This window comes from Poecile atricapillus, chromosome 8 (genome assembly GCF_030490865.1).
Source record: "Poecile atricapillus isolate bPoeAtr1 chromosome 8, bPoeAtr1.hap1, whole genome shotgun sequence".
In the NCBI taxonomy this organism is placed as follows: domain Eukaryota; kingdom Metazoa; phylum Chordata; class Aves; order Passeriformes; family Paridae; genus Poecile; species Poecile atricapillus.
In genome coordinates, this window is record NC_081256.1 from 18,113,105 (window position 1) to 18,140,025 (window position 26,921).

At 41.4% G+C, this 26,921-nt stretch overlaps 1 protein-coding gene across 4 annotated transcripts in view; it reads left to right on the plus strand.

Annotated features, from left to right (window-relative positions):
* Positions 1-26,921, plus strand: part of DIS3L2 (DIS3 like 3'-5' exoribonuclease 2) — a 186,528-nt gene that overhangs the window by 47,399 nt on the left and 112,208 nt on the right. For all 4 annotated transcript variants that reach the window (XR_009278081.1, XM_058843466.1, XM_058843467.1 and 1 more), the window contains exon 7: positions 16,318-16,552. Coding sequence is in view for 3 of the 4 variants with exons in the window: in XM_058843466.1 (XP_058699449.1) it covers positions 16,318-16,552 (235 nt within the window). In the remaining variant the exon portion in view is untranslated. The remainder of the gene's footprint in view (positions 1-16,317; positions 16,553-26,921) is intronic.

Genomic DNA, 26,921 nt, shown 5'->3' on the forward strand with positions numbered 1-26,921 from the left:
TCAGTGTTTTATCATTAAACAGAGTACTTTTTGTATTGGGAGGACTGTAGCATGCTTGTTTCACAGTACTTCAGTTGCAATATCTGTATATTTTATATGACTTGTTGCAAATATACAGGTGAGAAAGTTTCTATAGTGAGACTGCTTTATGTATTAATTTACCTTAACCCCTAAATTCAAAACACCATAGAAGCTTTCTGTTTTCATTTTAGGTCAGTTCTCAGTGCTTCTAGGGCTCATGGATTCTGGCTCATTGTTGAATACTCTTGGTAGTATTGAAGCTGTTAAATGTTAAAGTTGCATCTTTCAATTACAAATTCACAGTTTTCTTCAGTGTCATTTGCAGTGTAATTGGGTGGGAGCAGCTCATAAAGTCATGATGAGAGAATAAAATAAGAGGCACACAGTTGAATGGTGTGAGAAGTGAAACTGGTTTTTATCCAGTTTTTAAAGTATTGGGTTCATTTTTAACAAGCCTAGACTAAAGGTTTGATGAATTGAGGGTGTATGTATCGTGTTAAGCAAATAAAGTAATATTCTGTTAAGAAATTACGAAAACCATTCAAACCCAGAGGCTGGGTAGAAGATTTTAATTGTACTCCAAGGACTCTGCAAGGTGCAGTGAAATAACTTGTGGGAGGTTTTAAGGCAACTTTACAGTGTGGTCAAATTAGAAGGAAAATTATTAGTTAAGAACTGAGAACTTGCTTAGTTTTATTTTGGTGGAGCGCTGTTAATATTTTACAAGGAAGCAGGTTTGATCATGCACTTGGTGTGAAGTTTGTGTTGCCAATAGCCTTTGTTCTGCAGAAGCCTTTCTGGGAGGGTTTGAATATTTGAATCCTTAGGGGAAGGATGTCTTTGGTGCAGGTGCCTGGCCGTGTCTGCTCATGGCTGGCAGCACAGGTGATTGTTGTGGGGTGGGATCCGGTCCCTCCCTGGAGCTGGAAGCCTTGATGTGAACTGGTGGGTTATTGATAACCTTTTGTGTGTTTAACAAGACAAATCCTTCCGTTCGATTGTTTCGCTGCGAACAAACGCTTATCACCGGATGATTTTGTGTACCTTGTGTCCCTTTTAATTTGTTTTGGATCAGGGACTGTAAAAGCTGGTGTCTGAAAAGGGGTGTTGCAGGGATGGAGTAAGTATTCCCCAGCTTGTAAGAGTTGCTTAAGCACAAGAAATGCAGTTGTTCCCAATGCCTTACGTGCAACTTCCTCGTGTCATTTGACTTCACCCAGTGCTGTGTAATCGCAGTAGGGGTTATAAAGTACTTTATTCCACAGTCTGTGGGCGAGGATGGGTAGACTGAGGTGGGAGTGCATGTCTCAACCTTCACATTGCTTATCTCCACCTCTCTGTGACTTCCTTCACTTACTTTGTCTCTGCACATCCTCCATCCCTCAGTGCCAGGGCCCAGTGTGGCCAAATTGTGGAGGTGGAAGTGGTACCTTGGGTACCTTGGGTCCCAAATGGAGCAGTGGGATTTCAATATGGATCCTCAGCAGCCTGAGGACAAACTGCTGTGTGAAGTGTTTTCTTTTCCTGATAATGGTATTATGGCACAGTTGTAGCATGGTACAGGTAAATCAGCAAATTAGCTTCAAGGGTCAACAGGTTTTAAGCAACAAGGAAGTGGCAGACTTAATGCTTTACTTGAGAGGACGTTAACTTGCTTTTCAGGTGTCCTTAGGTCTTGAGACAGTGTAGGTGCTTTGAGTACCAATAGTTTTAGACATGGTACCTGTCATCAATGGGTAGAATGGAAGCAGGCAAGTGTGAAGTTTGCCATGTTAAAGCCAAGAAATAAACTGCTTTTGCTGGCGAGAAAGCAAATGAAAGGGGTTTCCTAAAGCTGTGTACTGCCTGGGTAGGCTCGAGATTTTTCCCATCTTCCTTTTCTGTTTTATCAGCTAAGATGAATGGTGAGTCAGTGTATGGTGTGTTTCATTATTGGAGACCTGTCAGAAGAGTTGGTTAATAATCCAGAGCATTTGGATTCAATGTGATAAACTAATCATAACAAAGTACTTCAGTGCCTAACTTGAAGCTGTGAAGAAAATCTTGTTATCTTAAAAGTATGTGTATATGAAAGGGCTAATTTTTTCTTAACAAGATAAACATAAACTCATTGGTGAGTTGCTGAGCAGCAGTACTGTATCCAAAGGCCACTTTCCAAACTTCCCTGAGATGAAATGAAACTGAGATTTAATGCTGTCACTTGTGGAGTTTCAAGAATATACTTCTGAAGACCTTATAAGTTACATGGGAGAAGTTGTTACAGAATCAGCTTATTTAATTTATATCTAAATAGTTATAATGAACATAAATTTACTTTCTACATTTTTTGGAACAGCCTGCTTTTTTTGCTGGGTGCTTTTTTTCTTTTGTCAAGTTGCTTAAATGATTTTTCATTAACACATTTACTGTATTACAGTTTAACTTGGTAAATATTATTCAAATAACTTCTTCTAGGTAAGGAGAATTACTAAATGTCATCCCATACTTGCTTTTACCCAGAGGGAAAGTGAAGATTGCTTTGAGTTCATTTGATCTGTATGAAGCAGCTTTGAATTTCTTGGGCTTGTTTAATGAATATACTGAAAGCCCAGTGTAGCTGCCTGTCTCAGATCCAATAATTGTACACAATGCACTGCAGGGGAGAGATAGTCTTTTCCTTTCTGGTTAAAAAGACTAGCAATCTGTTATTGTTGGTAATGAATGTTTGCAGGTAGCACAGTCCAGATTTAGCATTTGAGCTGGCTTCCTTGTAAAGGTTTGGTTTGATTTCCTTGTTCTGTAATTTCTAGTGCTCAAGTGAGAGTTCTTTGTGGATGACTAACACATCTAGGTGCAGGTTACGACACTTTTGAAAACCCAGTGTTTTTCATATATTAAGTATTTTATTAATGGCATAAGTAGGTGTCAAAGCTAGTTCACAGTCACGTGTTTTTGAGCTGTGCTTCTGAATTTTGTGATTCTCAGATTTATTTCGTAAGAGTGTTGAATGGGCTTAACACTTGATTCTATTCTGCTTCCCCACGTGGCCCATTAGCACCTTGGCTTTGTACCTTTTTAATGTAACCTAGTGCATCATTTTTCTTGTATTTCTGCATTTTGTGTTTCAGTCTTTGCTGCATGTTTAAGAGAATTGGAAGTGTGTTCAGAATATTGGGAGGAATGTATTGCTAAAGGTGAATCCTGATGCTTTCTGTTTGAGGTACAACTATCTCTTCTGGGCAGTGATGAGGGAAGCTCATCACTGCTTTTACATTGCCTGTGAGATGCAGTTTGCTCCAATGTGCAGCCATCCATTTCCTACTGGCACACAGAAGGTGTCCTGAAAGCTGTAGGGTAGATGTTCCCCCTGTCAGTGGGAATATCTGGCTGTTGTGTGACTGATCTGCACATGTGTAGTGGTGGGCTTCATCAGGCTAAACTGAGAGACATAATTGACAAAACTGAATATAAATCCTGCATTACTAATATCTGGGAATGGCCAAGCTGTTAGGACTTGGAAGCATGATTCGAAGATTTGCCAAGTTAGCCTATGATGATCACTAGGAAAAGAGTTTGCCCAGGAGAAGTGAGTTATAAAGTAATTCAAGACCTTCTAAAAAAAACCCAAACTCTTGTGCAATCAGAGTTTAATGACCAAGGTGATGGCTTTATGCTGCCATCATCCGTGTTTAAATCCCCAGTATTTTTTATTTGCACCTGTTTTTACTGATCTCATAATTGGCCATTGTTACAGAATGCATGTGGAATTTGGTTGAGGGACCAACTTTTCTTTTTTGGATGGAATGCAAACTACCTATTGCAATAAAATTTCTGTGCTTGTGATTATGGGCACTGTCAGTGTTTCCATTATAAATTTCTGGGGTTTTTTTTTTCTAAAGGAGCTTAAAACTAAGTTGTAAAAATTCGTTCTTGGCAGAGAACTTGTGTACAACATCTCAGCTCAAGTAAGACTTTTTAATGAATTTTGAGAGAGGGAAGGAAAACCTGAAGTGCTTTGTAAGTTGAGGTTACACAGGTGAATTATACACTGAAATCTCTTGTTAACACAACTGAGGAAGTAGCGCAACAGAAACCCCCAGTGTTAGTCCCATGTCCTGCATTATATTTTAAACTGAGTTATAACAATTGAGTGTAACTTATGATTAATTTTGTGGAAAAGCTTTTCACAGAACAGCATTTGTTGCCGGGCAGGAAAAACAGACCAGAAGGTACCTGGTATCAAGAAGCAGGGAACTCTGTAGTGGCCAGCCCTTCCCCCCACTGGGAAAGGCTTTTTTTATGGTGATGGTAAATCTGTTTCTGAAGGCAAGCAGTAAAAATATGCCATTCCTATTTACTCCATTTCTCAGTGCTGCAGGAGATGCTCTGAGACCATGTTCAATCGATGCATATTTTCACTGGGTTAAATAAACCTTGAATATTGACGTCATGAAAATAAGCTGAGAAGCCTGGTGGTGGATGCTGATGCATTTTACTCTTCTAATAAACACTGCTTCAAAATTTAATGAAGCATGCCATGTTGCTAAAGGTAAATGCAAACAAACTGAACTATAGACTCTTTGCTTGAGGTGCTGCTGTTTAATGAGATTCGTCACTGAGTAATATGAGCAGATCCTGGTGACGCAAATGCCAGCAGTCATTCCCTGCCCCATTTCAGGAGGAAACCTGGTGATACTGATTGTTTTCACTGGAAGAAGAAAAAACACTGCAGCAATATAAGTCCTCAGCAAAATGTTGAGCATCACTCATCTTTACTATGCCTTAAGATCCTAGTTTGCTTTAACTTCCATTAAGATGGGCTCCTTTCAAATGCAATCTTTGTGTCACCTTGTGCTCTGCTATTTCCCTCTGTTAATGTGCTTTGTCTTTAACAGAAGTTCTGTTGAGCATCCACAGTGTTATGGATGGTTTGGTGCAGCACTCAGAGTGGTGTGTGCCTGGTTCTGACTGGGGCAGCTGGGCACAGCTGAAAAACAAATAACCCTGGGAAGGTGCATTTTATCAGAGACAGGGGTGTGTGGAACCTGTGCCTTCAGCCGGTGTTTCTGTGCCTTCCAGCAGGAATAGGCAGACATACCAATTCTCTGGAGACAGCCAATGATGGTGCTCTTGTGCCTTTCCTTTTAGAATGTCTTCTGCTTTGGCAGGTTTTGTGCTCACTTTTTAAAAGTTTTTTGGTACCATTGCTATTGTGTGTTTATCAATGAAGCTGCATAATAAGAAAAAAAAATCTCACAGAAAGGTTCTGGAAACCTTTCACCTTGGTGAACTAGTTTTGCTGCTGGAGGCACGTTCAGTGAATAAATTTTTATGAAGACTGCAAGGGTTTTTGTTATTATAATAGACAATTACCTAAACATTTTGGAATCAGATATTTTGGTTCTAAACTAGTTAAAATTTTGGTTTTAAATGTTTTGTCTGAGGTATGAACTAATTTTGGAAAGGCATGGATAAACAGATTGTCAAAAATTCTTATTTGTATGTGCCTAAAAATTATGAAGAAATACCTATGCTATGGTTATAGCTGTGGAGTCATTCATGATTTGCTTCTGTTCTGCTGTTCTAATGATATTTCTAGGTGTGATACAACTGAATGATATCTCAGGTCATCTTTAAATAGGAATTCAGTAATTGCTCTGTTTAGTGATGAGCCTGTTAGCTGTGTGTGTGGAAATAAAAATAATTTTTTTATCCCAGCAACATAAAAAATAATGGGTGTTTTGTTTTTAGAGCTGTGTGACATTTATTTCTATTATTTTATTTCTTTTATTTCAAGCAGCAGCTGTAAATAAACTAATGCTGGTCTTTAATTATGGGAGTTTCTGCTGTGAAATCTGTGGTTCTGAAACCCTGAACATGGTCTGTGCTTAAGCCTTGGTCCCTAGGTAGGAAGAAGAGAGAAAGCCTCCCTCTGTTCATACAAACCTAACTGATGTGTTATTGCCTCTGATAAGACCTCAAGAGTGAAATAATGGTTTGAAGTATTTGAAAACATTAATCCTCACATGTGCATGTAAACCAGATATCATTCCCATTTTCTGAGTGGGGAAATATGCCCTCACTTTTTCCTGGGACACCTGCCTCTTACAACTACCTAAAGTGGGGGTTTCTGCCATGCTCTTCTTTAATACCTATGGAGCAGAATGACCTAAAATACTTAATAAATACTTAATATATGAAAATTGTTCAGATATTTGTGGTTTTTGCCTTACCATATGTGCATGCTTTGCTATTTTCAGTCTTCTTTTCACATTTGGACTTTGTCTTGCCAGCTGTGTGAAATTCAGGTGTAACATCTTCAGGACAGAGTGTGCACGTCTGCCTAGCACAGTGCCAAGTGCTGCAAACTGGGCAACTTGGCTTGAGTGAGTTTTCAAGTCATGGACAACTGAAAGCAGGATTATTTTCCTTGATCAGGATTACTTTCCTTATGTACTTTGTAAGGAGCTTGTTGAAAGTTTAAGATAGATATGGAAGCCTGGGATTTCCTGCCAGTAATAGTGATTTAATATGAAATCAATCCCACCTGCACTTTCTAACTAGGCATTCAAGGACTCCTTGCCCAAATAAATGGACTCATAGCAGTTTTAGCTCACAGATGAGCCTTCCCAGTTTGATAACCCAGTCTGTGTATTTGCAGAAGGAATCTTTGAACAAAATTGTGCTGCTGTCATCTCCCTCTTGTCTTCCACAGTCCCTTGGTGATTTATGTTGCAGAGAGATTCTGTCCAGGGTCAGAATTTGCTGATACCAAGTCAAGTGAAGGAGTACATTTGCCTCACAGCTTGTCTTCTCTTCAGAAACAACTTTAAAGGGACACAGGAAGGTCTCAGCAGTTGAGGAAGCTGTTCTCTTTTAATCCCCAGTGAATCATCTGTTTTTCTTTTCCTCCACTTACCGTGCTTGCAGGGATTATCTTCTCCAGTTCCTTTCATCTGCGGGTGGTCCTCTTCAGCCTGGCTGCCCCTGTTCTGCCACAGCTTCCCCTGAGCACAAATCTTTTCCAGCCCATCCTGGGGTGATGGGGAAGGTACTGGATTCATAGTGGTCTTGGCATGCATGACTGGAAGTGGCAGCAGTACAACATGGCAAAACATAGGTGTAGTTACGGCTCAGTCCATTTCCTAGAGGATGGAGCTCATAGAACCACTCTGTCAGATGGTACCTGTTGGCTCCTGCATGGAAAATATAGTGTTAAAGTGGATTTCCAGTCTTCCCTTGCTAAAAGTTTCCTGGAATGTGTCTCCACCACCTGTTACCAGATCTCCCTACCTTCACACCAAACCATGAGTATTTGCAAGGGAAGCACTGGGTGGTTTTGTGTGGGTGACTTTAGCAGTATCATGCTGGCTTTGGAGGAGGCTGTTGTTCTTGGATGCAGCCATCTCTTAATGCAATTGAAATCTGATTTAGAAATTAATCTATGCCAGTTTCCCTGATGTGGCAAGGTAGAGATCATAGGAGTGGGAAGCAATTTTGGCAAGCTCTTTTTATGGAGTTGAGATGGGCATAGTGGGATGCACTCAGCCCAGAGCAGCTGTGTTTTGCCTTCTATATCCTCAAAGGAGCAGTGAAGCACAAAACAAGTGCAAGAATGTTCCCGTAGAAAAGGAAAAGAAATAAAGACAGGACAGTTCAGCATTTGACTGAATGCAGCCATGAAGACGGATGGCTGGAAAGGCTAAGAAATGAAGAACTATTTGAAGCACTTCTAGAGTGGGAGTCTCCGTGACGCTTCAGTGATGACTTGTTTAGGTTCCTGATGCTCTTATCCCATTGTGTGAATAAATAAGCAGGCCTGGGCTGATGGAACACACCAGTCAAAGGAAGTTCCCACTGGGGAATACATAGTCCGAAAACTTCCATAAATTGTTCTGTAATATGACAGTTTCCAATTATGGGTTTTCATAATAAGAGGCTTACTGGCAACCAGTAATGCAAGTTAACTGTGGAAATTTCTATTGCTTTTCTTGGCCCCTGTGGACTTCCTGAACAGTATGTGTTTTGTCCCAGGTGTCTCATTCTGGGCTTTGAAAGTGTGTCACAACATGTGTGAGGCTGAGACCCCTTGGAGCTGGCACTTAGAGCCTGACCAAAAGGAACAAACCCTGCAAGTGAGGGGCTTAAGGTATCAGCCCCAATATGTGGATGCTTGGTTGATTTGTTTCCTGCCTTGATGAGTTAAAGTGTTGATCAGTAAGAGATTTTCTTAGACACGTGGGAAATAATTTTTATACAGTTCTGAAGAAAACTTCAAACCCTTGGGAAGTATAGCTATGCAAATATCTTGGATAGCCCTTCCAGTACTTTTTGATTAGTTTGCATTGTCAGCCCACTTTCTTCTTACGGGCACGTGCGGGTACAGGCTTGTTTGGTTTGTGAAATGTTGAATAAATCTTCAAAGAGTATAATTGTTTCCAGGAAATATGTTTTTCATACATGCTTGTATTGTTTTTAAAAAAAGGCAGTAATGGATAATACTTTGGTTTGTGCAAGCCAACGGTGTGGATTTGCTTGGCATTGCAGCTTTCAAATGATACACACTCAGCACAAGTAGATTCTTTTCTGATTGCATTCAAGCTCTGTGTAATTATTGCATCTTTTAAAATATGTATTGATTCATGGTATTGTCTTGAAGTTGCAAATGATCCAAAAGCCTGTCTGCTTCTTTACATCAGATACAAACTGGGTGTCTTTTTGCAGTAATGTGCTGAAAATGCAGGGATTTCAGAGAATCATACCTTTGAAGATGTAACCTTATGTTGCTCTCTTCTTCTAATCCACCCCTCTTGAGTGATTTATTCTAGGGACTGTGCATCATAGGTTTTGGCCTGGCACCCATTCTTGTAGTGTTGCAGTGCCTGTGCAGAAAAAAGATGGCTGGGAGACCGTTTTTCAAAAAAAGAAAAGTTAAACTAAAAAGAAAAGAACAAACACACAAGAAAAGAAAACCAGTTCCAGTTAGTAGAGAGGGTTTTGCTGCCGGTGTGGATGGGGCATAATTTGATTTAAATGACTTTTGAAAAACAGTTCTCAAAACTGTTCCATGCATTTTCTTCCTGGCTACTGTTGAAAATATGGAGCTGAATATTTTCTGTGATGTTTCAAACCAATATGTTCTGGCAACCTCAGAGCTGGGCCCTGTGCATTGCACTCTTGTTTCCAGTCCGCTGTGGCCTGGAGTGCAACACACAGCTCATGAGATGCACCAAAGTGGGAGGTCTTGCGAGGAGCAGGCAATGCAGAGACCCAAGGTACAAGGAACATTTCGCTGGGGTCCAGCAGGGAGGCTGCCAGTTTTAAGGGCCTCTTTTATGAAATGAATTTGCTGGTAGGAGATGAAGAAGCTGTTTGTGCTTCTTTGAGTTTTGTGAGTGTGCAGGGGGAGGTTGATTCCTGGGTGTTGTTAAAGGCTGGGTGCTGAAGTGAATCTTCTGTGCTTCTCTGGGGTCAAACTTTTTTCACTTGAGAGGTGGGCTATGGCTAAGGATTCATCAGTGCTTTAAGTGTGACAACATCTTGCTGTATAAAGTAGCATGCGGGCTGGGAAGCTGGGAGATGAGGTGTTTGCTGTATCACTTCTGCTCCAGGGACCTCTCTGCCTTGGGAAATGTGTGTGGGAAGGTCAGTGCAATATAAGGAGGTATTCTGAAAATAGAGGCTGTTTTTTTAGCACCCAGTGAAATCCTGGGGGTGGCAGCAGGAGTGGAAAGTGTGGAACAAGTTTGTTGGTCTGACTATGGCAATACACAGCTCTTTGGTAGTGACTCCCAGCAGCACTGGCTTGCCTGCAAAGGAGGTGGTAGAGTGTTCCCTGCAAGGGAATCGAGGGCATTGTCCTTCCCCATACCTCTGACACTGTTACCCTCAGCAGTGGTTGATCCATGACATGTGGGGTACCTGTGCTGAGCAGGGGCAGCTATTTCTGACAACTTTTTCCTGCTTCTCAGCAGTTGTTAGAGAGTACAAATGGCAGGAGTGTACAGATGGAGCTGTTTATCCTGTTAGGAGAGCCAGATGAAATGGACCTGAGGAAACATGGTCCACATCCCAGTAGTGTGTATCCTACAGGCAGAGGTGCAAGAGCCAGACTCTGGAGAAATAGGTCCAGGGTCACCACAGAAAAGTGGCAGGAAGGGGCTGAAGGCAGGAGTAGACTTGAGGAGAGACAGGGGCAGAGGCAGCTGTCTCCTGGTCAGTGATAATGAGGTGTAGATAAACACCTTTGGAAGCAGACAGTAGGTGTGGGATGAGGGCCAAGGAATGGGAATGGGGAGCTTTCAGAGGCAAATGACAGGCCAGAGACCAGATAGGGAGTGGAAATACATGGTGAGGAGACAGTTCTTGTTTTGGCTTTAGGATTCAGAAAGGTCAATCTTTAGAATTTTCCTTGTTGATGCTTTTCCACTTGTTTTTCTAGTTATTTGTGCAAGATGGTAGGAGAAGGACTTCAGATGGACTTGGAGGGAACACGCTGTAACCTAGATTGCTTTGGTACAGCCTGAAGCACAGAGAGATGAGTGACCAGCTCAGGAATGAGGTTTATTGGTAGAAGCAGAAAGAAGTCGTGAGTTGTGGTGGCTGTTTTGAGATATGGGGTTTTTTCTACAATTCATTCTGTTTCTTGTGCAGCACCTGACAGACCTGGTTGTAGGGCTGTCTGCTCAGGTTGGACTGAACATGGATGTTCAGTCTGATTATTTAAGTTAACTCTGCAGTAAAAACTGACTTTGCAGGTTAGCCTGAGCAGAGGAGTTGCAGGATTGTGGGAAGGGAAGTCAAGGTGGCTTTGGGGTCTCAGCAGGTTTGACTGCCATACTGAAGATCTGTCTCGATATTTTGTTTTCAAAACACAAACCTTACATTTAATTTGTTTCTTTCCCACTTGTCACCTGCTGCAGTGGGTGCAAATCAGAGCAGATTCTGAAAAGTCACTGTTTCCAAGAAGCCTTTGTGTACTCAGATCATTTACCCTTTGAATCCACAAGCAGGATGGTATTGTAGTGACTGCTGTGACAAAACTGTGTGTGACATCTGGGAACAACAGAATCCATTGGGGAGGAACAAGTAGTCTTTTCCTAATCAAGAGGGAGAGATTTTAATACGGATGTTTGTATGATTATTGCATCCAATGTGATGTCTGAAATATAAACTATAATGTGCTGTTAATATAAAATAGTTATCCTGGGAGCTGTTAGCAAGTGTTTCCAGTGATTTAGAATTAAAAGACTGTAATGAAAAAAATCCAATCCCAAACCATAACAAACCTTCTCAGTATAACGTTATTGTTATTTTAAAAGTAATGCCATATCTTCTCCTACTGAGGCTAGTCACTTTTACTGAGTTGTTGTCTTCCCAGTACTGTTTGATGTATGTGGGATTATGAGAAGGAAGGGTGCTTGGGACAGGTGTTTCTTTTCTTGTAAGTGCCATCCTTTCTTTATCCAAGAAGGAGCTAGAATGAGCCAGCCTTTGTTTGGTTACTCTTTTCAGAAAAGCAAAGCTCTTCCTTAGAATATTTATGGTAGCTTGGCTCTAGTATGTGTGTATGAGCTGTGACAGCATCCTCGTGTTAGCCAGGCTCTATTCCTGCTCCCCTGTGAGGGAACATTAGGGAACCAGCTTTTAAGTGAAGCCTGTTTAATATGGCAAAAGCTGGGAGACGAATAGATGCAGGTGTTCACAGCACTGGTATGAAATGTGGTGTTTGTATTAGTGTTGTGGTAGCAACGGTTCTTTTAACGAGGGGATGGTAATTTGGTCCAAAGCCCCTGTTTTCAGCTGTCCTCCTTTTGAAATAACTGCTTTTAACCTGTTTCTGAGACTTGTTGCTTAACCAAGGCTCAGAGAGGACCAGCAGCTCTGACCTAAACTTTGTCTCCCTACCCAGTATTGAGCATAATGACGTTGGCTAAAGCAGAACTTGTGTTTGATCAAAGTATTTGTGCTCAAACAAAGATAGGCATCTTACCTTGGTGTGCAAGCCTCAGAAGGTAGGCTTGGGCTAACACCTATTTCCCTTCTAGCTGTTCCCCTGTTTAGCCCTCCCTGTTCAATGTGAGTTCTTTGTGTGCTATGAACCTTCTTCAGCTCCCACTTGCTGGTGAATTGACTGCACCTTTCTGTACAAGCATGATGAGCCTCTGTGCATCATCTGTCTGTCCCAGTGAAAAGAGTTACCACTAATGGCTTGTCACTTCTAAAATCTTTTGGGCAAGTTACACATTCTGGGTTTGAGTACTCATTAGAAGACACTTTACAGGCTTTTATGTAGAAATATAATCTCCATTTTGCCTCAGTGTTCTTCTGGAAATACACTTTTTCCAGCTTTTTGAGTGAGATGAAGAATTTATTTTTTATTGACTCTGTCCAAACTGGCTGTAGTGAAGATAATTCTTCTTTACCTGCCATATGTTTTCAGTAAAGGAGGTCTTTTTGCACAAGGTTCCATTGAAAGCAGTGACCCTACATGGAAAGTTTTTAGCCATGCAAGGTGCATTCATCCAGCACTGTTTAGTCCAGCAGTCATGTCACTCCTTCAGATCTATGTGGATTCATGGATTGCTTGTAAGAATCAGAAATGAATAAGAAGGAAAAGCAAACCTATTAGTGTCAGGCTTAAACACTTCAGGGGCTTCGTACATTTATTGGAAAGAGCCTGGGGTTAATAGCACAGAGATTATTGAAAATCACTGGTCATGTTCAGTTTACAGGACTGAGGAAGCAGCAGCAAAAACTCTCTACCTCATCTGAGAGTAACCAGGCCTGAGCTTGTCTTTGTGTGGAGGTTTAAGTGGAAAGTCTGTGAAAAGCTGGGATCTAACAGGACAGATATGAGATTGGTTCTGGCAGAGGAGGCCATTTCTTCTGTGGCACAGGAGGTAACCCTTGTGCTTTCAGAAGCACAGATTCCCAGTTCAGTTTTCTGTTGGAACAAATTCCTTCTGAGTCAGGACACTTGGTCATTCAATTACTACTTCAAGACTGGGCTGGGTGCTCCGCTGTCCGGATTGTACAGGCCCACGCCAGGATGGTTTTGCCCACTAGCTGGTTTTTATTATACTTATGGTTTAAATGGGATTTTGATTCAAATATCTTGTGTTCTGTCAGCTATGACTTTACAAACTAAACCAGTCACCAATGGGGCAGAAACTTGATGCTTGTTCAGTGACAGATGTCTGTTTTAAGCTGGAAGAAAACTTGGACGCTGTCTTCAGGACATTGAAACAATTGACTTTCATCAAAATGTTTATTAAAACTTGTTTTAAATTACTATTAAAGAGCATGTAAAAATAACCACCATAAGGTCGACATTTTGTGTCCTAGATCTGGAAGTTAAGGTCCTTTAAGGGCCTTTAATGATGTTTCTGTATCAATGGGGTCATACATTTCATGCATATGTAACAAGGGGGAATCTTATTTTTCTAGATCCATGCAGGGCCAGCTGCATTGCCAGGAAATGGGACTCTGTACTGCACATATGACTACATGATAGACTGAGCCAATTGTGTATTTGCTTTGCTCTGTGTCTGTGATCAGAGCTGACCCGTTCTAGCTGTGTACATTGTGCCATGGATATGCTGCAATAATGTTAGAAGTGATAGGAAAGTGCAATATCATCAGATTCTTCAGTCTGACATGCCACTTGTAAGAAATGCTTAATATGTCATGGTTGGATTTTCTGCTGCTCATAGACAGAAGGATCCTGCTCTTTGGAATCTGTGTGGTGAGCTCATGTTGGCCAGCACCTCTGATCATCTTAAATGGAGTAATTGTATCCATTGAGCTCCCGATTTTGTAAAGTCTTATGTGACTTTCCAGTCTTGTGATGTACAGCTTCCCTAAATTTTGGTGTGATATGAGAAATTTTGGGTGAAATTCCCTGCTCTGTTATGTATGAGCTCAGCCTAAATAATGTATCTTGGCCATAAAAAGAAAACAAATCCTATTGCCCAGGCTTGCCAGCATCTGGACATTTTGCTGATCTACTCTGTGTGGAGGTTATGATTTTGTGGACTCTGGAAAACTTTACTGAAAAATCCTTTTGCAAATCCATAAGGAAATTTGTGACTGGGGATTTAGGTAGTCACAGCTGGAATATTGTGCTGCTGGTGGCAGCAGTGTACGTCCTCTAGCTTGGGGGAAGCGTGGCAATTTTAGCATAGAGCATTTAAAATAAAATCTGTATCTGCTGCCTTCTTTAATAACCACGTAAACTCTTCAAGCATAACCCTCCCAGTGCCACATCTTTAGAGAAGTGTTTCCTGTCATAAGATATATTTGATGTTGTCTGCTGCTTTACATATAGAAAACATACTAATTTAGGACCCAAACCACATCTCATGCTCTCCAAAGAAAGACCGGGAGAGAAAGAAATGCAGGCAAAACTTGAAGGGGTTGAAGGAAATGAACTCCTGCTGCAGTTGCACACTTGCACACATCTGGTGCAGTTGAAATTTAAGAGCTGAATACATCCACATCTGACCATGATAGGGTCCAAACATTACTGTTGATGCTGGTTTTCTTTTTGGATAGGTACACTGGCAGAGTCACTAGCGTGTGGAGCCTTGTCAGCTTTCTAATCTAATAGACTGTTCTTGCCCAGACCATTGTATGTCAGTATTTTATGTACCAAATGTAGCCAGGTTTAATAATCAGCCATTTTCCCACCTTCTGCCAAACTTTTTCCCTTTTTTGTCACAATTTAATGTTTGAATCAAAATCTGCTATGGTAACAAATTATATACATGTTAAAAAATGAAAATAAAGATGGAGAATCACAAAAGGTAACAAGAGTTCAAATCAATGTCATTTGAGTTTTTATTTTTAAAGACTTGAATTCAGCCCCATTTTAAAATTGATTTTATTTCTGTTATGTATTGTGAAAAGCTTACAAAGAAATGGATACTGCTAGATGAAAGCATGACTGTAGCTCTTTGTATGTAAAGCTGTGAAAGTACACCCTGTACAGGTCTGATTTTGATTTACTTGCTTTTTAGTTATTAAAGAATAATTTGTGGAGCTTTTTTGACTTTTATTTTCTTACTTGGAACAGTTGTCTTGGGGTAGCACCTGTTGAGGTTATTTATGTTTATTTCTAGCAACTATGTAGATCATAAAAGGTATGTTACCAAAACGTTGTTTCTCTTGTTTTATTGCATTTTTTAAAGGGCCCTTCACTTCCCTTGCTGGTGGCATGAGTTGCTGCTGTCATGTACTGGGTTATGATGCTGAGGACTGGGGACCTTGGAGGAGCATCTCTGGGGAATTTCCTTCCTGGCAAACACCAGCATCAGCTGGAGGGGAGCTCAGCCATTGGGAGGGCATTGGAATGGGTCACCCAGTATCTTTGGGATTTTAATGTTTTGTAGGTCATTTCTTATTCTGAACTGGTTTTCATCACACTCTGAAGTACCATAGCTTGAGTGAAACATAAACGTTTTGGAAACTGATACCTGGATTGAGGTTCTCCATCTGTGTAGGTGTTTTCAGCTCACTGTTGGTTGCATGAAGGATGCTGGTAAAGGCTTGTGTGTCCAAGGTATCAACCACTTTGGTTATTATATCCTGAGCTGGAGCAGTTTCTGTCCCTGTCATATGCAATGAGGGATGCCATCCAGGCCTGGCCTCTGCTTCACTGGGAGTTGGGCTCTTTTTCAGTAATTTGATTTGGAGATTTGTATAAGTAAAGGCAATAACTGAGTGCCCTTAACAATAAAAACACAGTCTAAAATAAATGTAAAGCTTGGCGCCTTACCAAGCTGCCACAGTCCAGTTCTTCTACAGATCGCAGGGCACTGTGTTCTCTAATCTCTGCTTTTTCAGTCTGTTCCTAATTGTGTGGAGGAGCTTTGACATGATCCCAGCATTCACTGGAACTGCTTAAGTTTTGGGATGTCCCAGGATGATTAGTGTATCTTGGTGAACAATGGTCTAAGCAACCTATTAAATTGTAGTGTATCCTCCTCCCTGCCTGTGTTTACTCCTAACTTCTGCATTGCTGATTAGAGGCTTGGCAGGAACTGTATGGTTATGCTCTAGATACACTTTGGATACATTATTGTCACAGTCGAGGTATTGCAAAAGCTCTGCCGTTCCAGTCTTTATCGTACTGAGGAGCCTCTTTGATTGTGCAATATCTGTGGCTAATTACACGGCAATTGCAGTGTGCCACCAGCCACCCACAATTCATTGTCAGCTCCTTGGGGATGCAAATGAAAAAGGAAAGATAATGTTTTCTTTCTTCAGTCCAGTGATTTAGTTTGCCTCTGTTTTTTTAATCCCCTGCTCCTTCAGGTAATAAAGCCAGATGGTAGTGACAAAGAAACAGAAGTCACACATGAATCAGACCTCCCTGAGGATATGTTGGGGACTTGCATTCCACAAGAGACAGCGAAAGGCGATGCTCAGAGTCCGGATGTCATTATAGAAGCTCAATTTGATGATAATGATACAGAGCATGGACAAGACCACTTGCAGGATACGTTGACTGATGACATTAAGAAACTTTCCCTGGATACCAGTGAAAAGGGTGAGTAGATCAGATTGCTGATTTTAGGCCTTCATTTGAGCAAACCATTGAAGTGTTATTTGGTTGCCTCGCTTTGCTGCAAGATATAAAATACAGGCATAAAAGCTTAATGCCTTATCACTTCTGTCCCTTTCTGCTGAACTGTCTTCATGGTTTTGAATGGATATTAATGGCTGGGGTTTATGTAGTTTTCATTGGTGCAAAGTAAATCTGCGAAACAGAAGTCACACCTTTAGATTTGCAATTCTTGGGGCTGTCTGGGGACTGCTGGTTTCTGTTTAATTCAAGATGCTGCTGTAGCGGTTTTCTTCCTTGCAGCTTGGCTGGCCAATCTGTGTGTCTCAGTTTGGGGATAAGAATATATTTCCTTGGGGGCAGTTAAGTTTGTTGCTGTTTTCAAGCAGTTGAGTTATAAGCAACTTAAAGATTTGGTCTGTTTAAAAAGAAAATTGCACTAAAACCTAAAGCCAATTATGCGATCTGTTTTGAAGGCAAACCTATTTTATTCTGAATCTGAATTCCTTTCAAGCCATCGAGTGTTGCTTACGGCAAAATAAAATAGGCTCCCCTGTCCCAAAACTAACGCTTATGCAGCTCTTTGCATGTCCTTTCTAGTATTAAATCCCTTCCTGAAGAGCTCTGTGTTGAAAGGATTCTGACAACTGGCACATTTAACGTGTGGCTTCAGCTGCTCATGAAAGGTTTGCTGGGACAGACATTCTGGTGTGTTCCTGCTGCTTGCCCCAGTTGTCCAGAAAAGGCAGCAGTAACTCAGGACCTAAGTAGTTGTTGGACTCTGACAAATCTTGGTAATGGTTATAAAGCTGTGCTATTTAATACCTTGTGTTTTCCTGAGATATTTGAAGATGCACAGACCCCTGTTGGTAGACTTCCACTTTTCACACCCACCTATTAATAGAACAGGAAATTATATTTGAATGGAAGTGTTGTAGTTTTTATGATAAAGCATTGGTTTCACCCCTTGAATAGAACTGCCACTTTACCAGTTTGTGATGCTATTTCCTTCTGGGTATCTGAGTTCCTGCCAAGGCATGTGAACCAACTAATTTCTTGTTCCACTCCTTTCCAGGCTACAGCTTGATTAGGGAGTTACTCATCTTGTTTGTGGATACTTTACACAGGTGGTTTTTGAGCCCAGCTGTTTTGCAGTCTATTGCAGCTGCACACCACTGGGCCACTTGGACTCAACAATTCTCCTGAGTCACATGTTGTGTCTGCTGCATCTTTGTTGCTTCTGATAACAATGCCAAGTTAAACATTGTAGAAGTACATTCTAGTTTGATACCAGCATCTAAAATAAATACAGGCTTGAGCCAGTATTTTACTTTAGTTGTGTGGCTGTGCTTTAGTTTAAAGAGTTGATGAGAGTTATTTTTTTTTTTGGTGCATCATAATTCCTCGAGATGCTCTGGAGTGACCTGTTTGGGAAGTTGTCAAGTCATCTTTCAAAATCTGTGCCATCTGAATGGGTTTTGCCATTTGGTTCTGTCTTTGAAGAATATTTGTAGGACAAATGTGAGATCAGCTTATTGTCTGCACAGTTGAAATCCAGCTTTTCCACTGCAGTTCCTTAAGCCAGCTGTTTTCTTTTGTTTTCAAGGCCTTTCCCTGTTCATCCTTAACAAGCCTTGTGGCTGGTGTGGATGTGCCAGTTAGATTTCTGCTGAGTTTGTGTTTTGCTATCACCTCTTTTAATATTTGCTTCAGCTGCTTTGGCCATATAACCCATATGGAGTTTTCCCTACTTTCTACTTTCTCTGCTTTTTAATACCTCCCTTTTTTATACATATAAAGTTTATGATGCTGATTTTTCTGAAGGTGTTTTTGAGTAGTTGATGATTGCTTTGGCTTGTTTCCTGTCTGTCATACAATTTCTCGTATCATCACTTATCCAGATTTTCAGTCTTGCCTGGAAAACAGCTATAGTTATTCTAACATCACTGATAACTGTTGTGAAAAGAAGAAAAAATCTGGCCAAATTCAGCCTTCACAGGTGTGGCTCAAAATGCTTTTTTAAAAGCACCGAACATACACTTTTTCAAGGCAGAACTGAACCTCAGAGAGTAAAATTAGTTGGACTTTCTAAGGCCGTCCTCTGGAACATGGCGCTTGTATTGGAGGCAGAGAGCATTGGAGGGTTGGGCTGTGGTGAGTGGAGGTGCCCTTCCCTGGGTAATGTGGGTCTCTCCTGGGAGAGCTGCTTGGCTGCTGCTGCCAGCTGAACTTCCTGCATATGAGCCTTTTCTTTCATGTTACATCCCTCCTGCTGGAAACAGCTACTGCAGTAAAACAGAGGTGGGTGGAAGCTGGGATTCACAGGGGGATTTCTTCCTGACCCACCAAACCCAGTGCTTTACTTGCTTTCCCTGTGAGCATTGCTTTGCAGGGTTTATCACACAGCCCCATTGCATGGCCTTATGCACAGGAGGGAGCAGGAGGAATTTTCTGTGGTCAGCACAAGTCTTAAATGAACACTTGTGATGGGCTTTCTTCCTTTTTTGGAAGGGGTTTTTGAAGGATTCAAACTGGCCAAAGATTCTATCAAAGATAATATATTAATGAAACAAAATCAAGAAATAGTTTATCATGTTCTCATATGCACTTAATGTATCTATTTGCATACATATATGTGTGTCTATGTGTATATTTATGAAAAGATCCGCATATATATATAAAAGACCTACCCAAAATTCAAACTGAACAAAAAAATCCACTAGATTTCTGGAGGTGAAAAATATCCATAACTACTGTAATGGAATCAAAAGTATGTTTTACCTAGTCTGGGCAAAAAACCCAGAGCCAGGTTGAGACTGTGCTCAAATCTTTGTTCATGAACACAAGCCCTGCAGTTTTCTGCTCTCAATTGCAAGATGCCTTTTGTCCTTTCTGATGTAGGAGTAGGATTGCACAATATCTCTGCTGGCTCATTTGTTCTGATGCTGATGGTCAGAATGAACCATGAAGAATAAAAGTAGACGTGTCATTAGAATAAGAGCACTCTGGGAGTGCAGACTGTTTTGATGTCTTTTCTACCTTGGCCTGTGTCCCATCCCTTCTCATGGCTCTGTTCCTCTTCAGAGCACAGTCACCCTCTCCATCTCTAGTTACACGCTGGGGCAAAGAATTTTGGGGTTGGCCCTTGCTGTCAGGAGCTCATGAAAGCATGAAAGCATGAAACATTGTGTTTCACTGATTATGGCCTAGATTTGAGGGACTGAATTTCCCTGAAGTTATTGTACCTTGGATTTCCTGTGCCTCTGTGGGTCTTAGGGCAAACTGGTAGAAATTATTATGCACAAGTCTGCAGGCTTAGGCTCAGATGTTAGATCTGTCTTCACTAAGTGCTGCTGTTACAAGAGCTGTGCTTCCTGCCTTTCTATTCCTGAGTGCCCAGAAGGGACGGAATAAGCAAGAGGGAAGTTCATGGAAGTGAAGAGACCATTGCATTCAGCCTAATTCTCAGCCCATGTACTTTCTTGTGCTCATGACAGTGGATCAGTCTTGCTTTGCTCAAGGATATTTAAATAGAAATTCATAATTGGTGTCACTCCGCCAGATATCCTGGTCAAACGAGTTTGCTCAGCTTATCTGGACTTTTCTTGCAAAGAAATGGGGTTAAAGATCATCTTTGGAAAGTCTTTAGTTGAGGAAGTGACAGCCATTCTCCTCTCCTACCTTTTTCTACGCAAAACCATATAACAGGATCAAATATTGTCCTGTTCCACAGTTAAATTGTCTCAATGTTATGCTTTGGTATTTGGCCTTGCAAAGTTGGAAATAACATTTTCTCTTGGATTTTCAGGTGTATTTTCAAAGTGTAAATATCTTTATGCAGAACAAACTTTCTGGTTTTTTGTGGGTTTTTTTTCCTTAAAAAGACAGTAAGAATGAGCACCCTGAATAAAATTTCTCAGCTTCCTTAGTAGTGTCCTTCAAATCCTCTCTGGTATTTCTATGCCCTACTGAAATGCAGGCAGAGAACAAGGCAATAGCATCCTGGCAATAGTCTGAACCCCCAGTGTGTACACAGAAAATATTAAATCCCTGTAGTGCTTGGTACTGACATGCAAGTCCTCTGTGTTGTACCCTGAGACTTCAGCTTACTCTGTGTCACTACTGTCCACACAACTCATTCACCAGTCAAAAGGACCTTTGCTAGGTCTGTAGTTCTTTTTCTTAATCCTCATTCACATTGTCTACTGCAACAGAGGTCATGTAACTTTTATCTTATCACTTACTACTGACCTAGAATACATTACTTCTGTGTCTTTTCACTGCAGTAGGAGGATTTTCTTTATAGTCCATTTCAATATGTAATGAAAAGTTGAAACCTTCTGTATTTCTCAACCTGGGAAAAGTGCAAAATGTTCTGTACAGAATGGTTTATGATGCTGTATCCCTACACAGACTGTGTGTCACATGAGTTTCCTATAGATGTGAGCTGTCTCTTGTTAAATATTGGAATCAGATTTCTCTGATAAAGAAATATCAGCAATTGAACAGTAGCAGCTACTTGCACTCATGAGAATGGCAGCTGTTCTCATAAAACTGCCTCAGCCCTTCTTTAGCAAAATGATATTCAAATAAAAGTTTGTAAAACAGTGTCACTATGCCAAAAGCTATCCTTGTCAAACTTGTTTGCTCGGCTTTTTTCAACTCTTCTCATGGGAGATCTTACTACAGCAGATACACAAAATATCCTGCTTCCCACGGGGGTGGAAGTCATCAAGCTGGTGGACTGGCTGCCCTGGCAGCAATCAGAGAGTTGTGTTTGTTCAGGATTTCCACTTACACCTACACTACTATAAATCAGAGTTTGGATATGCGAGTGTCTGAAGCTTGCTCACTGCCTTGACGTAATGAAGTTTGAACAGAAATAGCTCATTTACAGGCAGAGTAGACTCACATGAACCAACTGCTGGATAATGGGTAGGGTCAACAGAATTTGGAAGCTTCTGTAGAATTTGCTGGTGTCTCCCTGTCAGTTCAGCATTCACCACGTGGACAGTGGTCGATCTCTGTCAAGTCAAATGTGACTGTCAGTCCCCAGTAGTCCTGATAAGGTCAGAAATGATAACCTAAAATTACTGGGTGTCCACACTGCTGCTGACTGGAGGCTGTTATTTTGAGTATTTCAGGATTGCTTGGCTTACCTGAAGTGGTGGTGTTTGGTAAGTTCACTGTATGGTTGTGTAACAATGGCATCAAGCCTTCCTTTCCTCTAGATGATGTTGTAGAGTCAGTGCTTAGAAGGATTTTTGGATCTTTCTAGAAAAACAGAAAAATGTATTTACAATGCAGAGTTTAGTCTCTGTTTTGCACTTCTGCACTTCTCATGCATTTCCATGTCCCCTCTAGTGCTTTTGTGTCCTCTCTCTTCGTTTAAGCTTGACAAGGTGCTTACTTGCCTTTTGTGCCTTCCTCTGGCACCTGGGGTCCTGCAGTTACCAGTGTCTTGTATTGAATCAGGCAGAGTTCAGAGAGTTACTGCTGTTCCTCTCCTTGGCCAGGTCTGGTAGGGAAATGATGGTGACAAAAATCTGGATTACATGCTGAACTTCTGCTCTGCTCAGGCTTGCCCTTCTTTCAGTTTAGCGGCCATGAAGTCTGGTGTATTTAGAGTCCACCAACATCACTTGCCACTGGAAGGAACAAGTGTTCTTCTCTCTGCTCTCCAGGGGCTCTCATTCACTCTGAGTGCTTTTAAGGAGCTTCACTGTTCTTTCCTAGCCTGCAGCTTTCTGGAAATGGATCATCTCCATTGCATAGCTCTCAAAATTTCTAGGCTACAGCAGAGCGAAAGCTCACCAGGAAATCTTCTCAGTTACATGGCTTTTAATAGAAGTCCTTGAGGTGGAACTGTCAAAAATCAGATCAGTTTCACTCTGCTGAAGCCTGGAAAGCCAGAAGAGAAGCTGGAGCAGTTTCAGCTGCCCAAGACAGCTCTGTATTAGTTTATCCTAGTTCATGTTTGTGGGTCTCTGGATCTAGCTTTTCTGGTAGTTGCTATAGCTTTTCTTAAACAGCATCCATTTTTATCAGAATAAACAGTATAGCAACTGAAGAAAAGTGTTCTACTGGTGTTGAACAAATTGGGCTTTATGGTTGCATTGATTAAATGCTACAGGCTGAAAAAGCTCCAGTTATTCTTTTGTTGTAAAGCTGAAGCCTGCAATGGAAGTTAATGTTGGGAAAGTTCCTTACACTGTTCTTCCCTAGTAAGTTTTCTTGACCCCCAAGTGACTTCTTAAGTACTGGAAAAAATAAATTACTTAGGCAATTAGGTAACAGGAATTAGATTAAGTTCAGCATATTACCATATGTTCCTGAGTTCACCTATGTTTCTCCTTTGAGTTACAAGTTTAGGTCAAGTAAATGAGAGGGCATGAGACTGAGAGTGAATTGTGGGTGTGGAGATAAACAGAGTATGGTCATTGTTACCAGCAAGATTTCCAGGATGAAGCAGATTAGGATTCATTCAGCTAGCATATTTTCCATGGAATAGTAATACTGGACACACAGACTTTAGGAACAAATGCACATGCAGGAAGGAAGAACATTAAGTAAATAGGCAAAATACTCAATGGAATTATTTTTGTAACATTTTAATTTTACTTGTCATTAATGCAATAGAACTGTATTTCTGTAGACTGCAGCAGCACCTGATTTTTTGTAGGTTTAATTCTGTTGCAATAAGGCTTCCATCCCCTGTGCTGTCTGACTGCTTCTCAAGGACATGAGAGGGCCAGGAGGTCTGCTAGCCATGCTATGGTTGTAGTAATGCTGTGTGGCTACTGAGACAGCTACGATCTGATCTGCTGGGCTAGATGGCAACTTCCCAAAATTATGTTGATCTTTGCTGTGGATAAGACTTGGAGGATTCTAAGGAGAAGTGACACTGTTGTCTCATCATTCTGCCATCTCCTCCATCCCTCCTTGTGGAGGTGGCTAAATATAAGTAAATAATTACATGCTTGGCTGCCTTGTGTGTCTGAGGGAGCCAGCTGTACTCACCTCTTCACATTGCCTTGCTCTGCTACTGCAGATGCTTGTCTGTGCTCTACACATTTGTTATTACGCTTTTCCTCTCCCTCTCTGAGGGTCTCCTCCAGCCTGTGCATCTTCAAAACTCTTGATGCTAATCATCTGAGTCCCCCAGTCCTCTCTTCAGTGTGCCTTTGGGCAGGCAGGTGTGTGTGCTCAGGTGTTAAGACATGAACAGCTGTGGCAGGGTGAGTTCACTTAAATGAGTATTCAAAAATAAACATCTCTGAGGAGGTTAGTCCTGTTCATTAGACACACAGCTCTGCGATGAGACAACTCAGGAGTGCTGCATGGTTTGGAGCTGCTTTGCTTCTTACTGCAGAGCCCTCTCCCACTGCACATGGGAGCTGTTAGGCTGATTTTGGACAGGCTGCATGTGTTAAATTCCAAGGCTGTTGGCTTAACAGTCTTGTTGCAGTGAAATACTTGTCTTTCTTCCATCACAGGTGGAAAGCTCTGTGTGAGGAGGTATCAATACAAAGTACTGCTTTTCCATGATACTTTCCTAGGTGAGCCTACTTAAAGGGTGTTTAAAATAGATTCCAGTTTTCAATAGTACCTGTTACCAACTGAAACAGCACTTTCCTTCTTCCCTACCTTACGGTAGGTTTGTGTTCTGAAGAAAAAAGCTGCTCTGTGCCAAGAAACCATCAGCTGCAGAATATGAAGAGTCCTTGCACTTCCTTCTAAACAGCAACATTTCCTTCTTGTTATCCCTAAAAATTAAGATTGTAGCAGAATAGTGTAGCCCAGAGCAAGTCTCTGGGTATGCAGGTATCACTTCTGGGTTGAAGGGAGTTTCATTTCCTGTCTGTTGTGTGCTGATATAGGCAGAATTGCAAAAACACATCCTTTGTGCATGTGAGACACAGTCCAGGAGATATTTATAATAAATCGGTCTGTTTTACACCACTTAGGTGTTTGGTACTAAAACATAATATACTGAAAACTGCTCCTTGAAGCAGACGTCAGAGAACCTAAGTGTTGTTGCTTCATTAGTAAGTGGTTGGCTTTGCCACTGAAAGGTTTATAGCTGTGCTGGTATCTGAGCACTGAGCTGAAGAACAGTATTTTCTGATGGGATTCTTAAATACTCCCATGTAGAGTAACTCAGCTTCTCAAGTACATTTTTTTCCTAGCCTAAGTAGCAAACATTGAACTATTTTCTTAAAAAACTTGGCTTTTTCCATTTAGGGAGGGAGATTTTTTTTTTCAGCAAGTTGTGTTTGAGATCTGAAACTGTGATATATTTTCATTTGCAAGTGGATATTGCATCTTTAATTGTATTCTTTTTGGATAGAATTGCAGATTTCCACAGTGACCATTGCAAACCTAGTGAAAATAATTTTGGATCTGTCATAAGTAATCAGAATTCTAGTCTGATGATTTTTGGTCCACTTTGGCCACCTTTTAATGTGATGATAATTGAATTGTAGAAGGAAATTTGGGGGACTTTAAAAAAAAGCAATGTTTGACCTAGGAATGCCTATCAGGCAAATCTAAGTGTGTATTGAAGCTGCCTAAACTGATCTCTTACAGAGGGAGGCAAATTCCAAGTGTCCTGGATCTATTCATTGGTAATAACATAACTAATTTGAGTTGCTTTTTGTGTCTAGTGCCTAATTTTTTTTTAAGTAAGACTATTACAGTTTTGGTTTGTCAGATAATCGCTGAAAGGAAAACACTGAGATTATAATGCAGTTTCACTGGATCCTGGTTGCTGCAGTGTGTTTTCACTGTAAGATAAGCTTATGAAGTACTGCCCAAGCTAACATAGTAAATCTTTCTCAGAAAACATGTCTTTGCCTAGGGTGGAAATATTGAATGGTCATTGAATAACCACTGCAGTAAAGGGGTCAGAATAATTCATTTTTAGTTTGGCATAATGCAAGGAGTTTCTTCCCACCTTCCCTGCACAAAATTCTGCTCCTCTAACAATTTAACTCTCCTTGAGGATTGCCTCCATGCCTCTGCCCTGTTATGGGAGGTGTTTGTGTCTCCCAGCTGAGATCTTCTTGACCACCAGTCTCTAGTGGGGCTGTGTTCCTGCCCCTCTCTGCTCAGCTCCACTGCAGGGGAGGAGGATCTGTAATGAAGGAGAGGGACTGTCAGAGATACGTTCAGGAAACTCAGGTACCAAACTCTTGTGGTAGATTATTGCTGCCATGACTGAAGTTCCTGTGCAACATTTTGGCAATTGACCCAGATGGACATGGGATCTGGGTAGTTGTCCCTTCTGAGCTGAAGGTTTTGTCACAGGGATTCCTCATGGCTGGTGCTTTGCTGCTGTAGACCCCTGAACATTAGATACAGCCCTGGTACCAACAGAATTTTGACTTCAAAAGGAGCAGCTACAAGTTATAGGGAAGTCTACATCTCTTAGCTCCAGGAGTACAGAGTTCCTCATCTCTCTTCTTCCCTGTCCTTTGTTTCAGGAGCATTCACCCTTAGTAAATACGTGTGATGGCATTTAAGATACTGAATTTGGTTAAAAAAAGTTGGGTAAGAAGAAGTAGATGGCTGGGATTAGCTTTCTTTTTTTCTTTCTCTTGATGGAGTAGTTGTAGATCCCAGACTCTGCCTGCTGGAGTCTCTCACAATACCAGGATTTTTTGGGAGGTATGCTGAAATTGGAGAGACTACTGAAGAAGACACTCTCCAGTCAGCCAAAGGCCCCTGGTTGATGCTGGCTGTGAAGGAAAAGGCAAGTTCTCTCAACTGCCATAGTGGGAATTTGGGTGCTTTCTGATATCTGTACTGGGTTCATATGGGGCTCATCTTCAGCAGGAAGAGGGGCAGTGCCCCAGCCCTGAATGTTCTTCATCCCAGGCCAAGGAAGGCCTGGCCACCCATTTGCTGTTCTCCCTGTGACAGCTGCATCCTGGTGCTCCTGTGCTTTTGCATGTGTGTATGTGTTACTTCTCCAGGACATCCTTGCTGGCTTCTTTTTGACTGAGAAAACTGCTTCAGTGAAAATTTCCAAGTGACTTTTCGAGCGATGGGCTTTGGAAAGATAAGTGGAAAAAAGGCAGCGCTAACAGGGACATGTTCCTCACGTGACTGCGGGTGCTTTTTTCATTCTTGCCTGCTGAACCTTGAGTCACTGCTGCTGTTCTGCTGCACTGGGAGAGCAGTGAATGCAGCTCTTGCTTTTTCCTAAACAAGTTCAGTTCTGGTTTCTCTTCCCACCAGTATGTGCTGTTCCTTGGGGAGAGATCACTCCAGTAAAGCCCTGGGCTTGTGGCAGGTGTGCCTGGGGGCATGGCCTTTGGAAGGCTCCCAACTTCCCCTTGTCCTCTGCCTC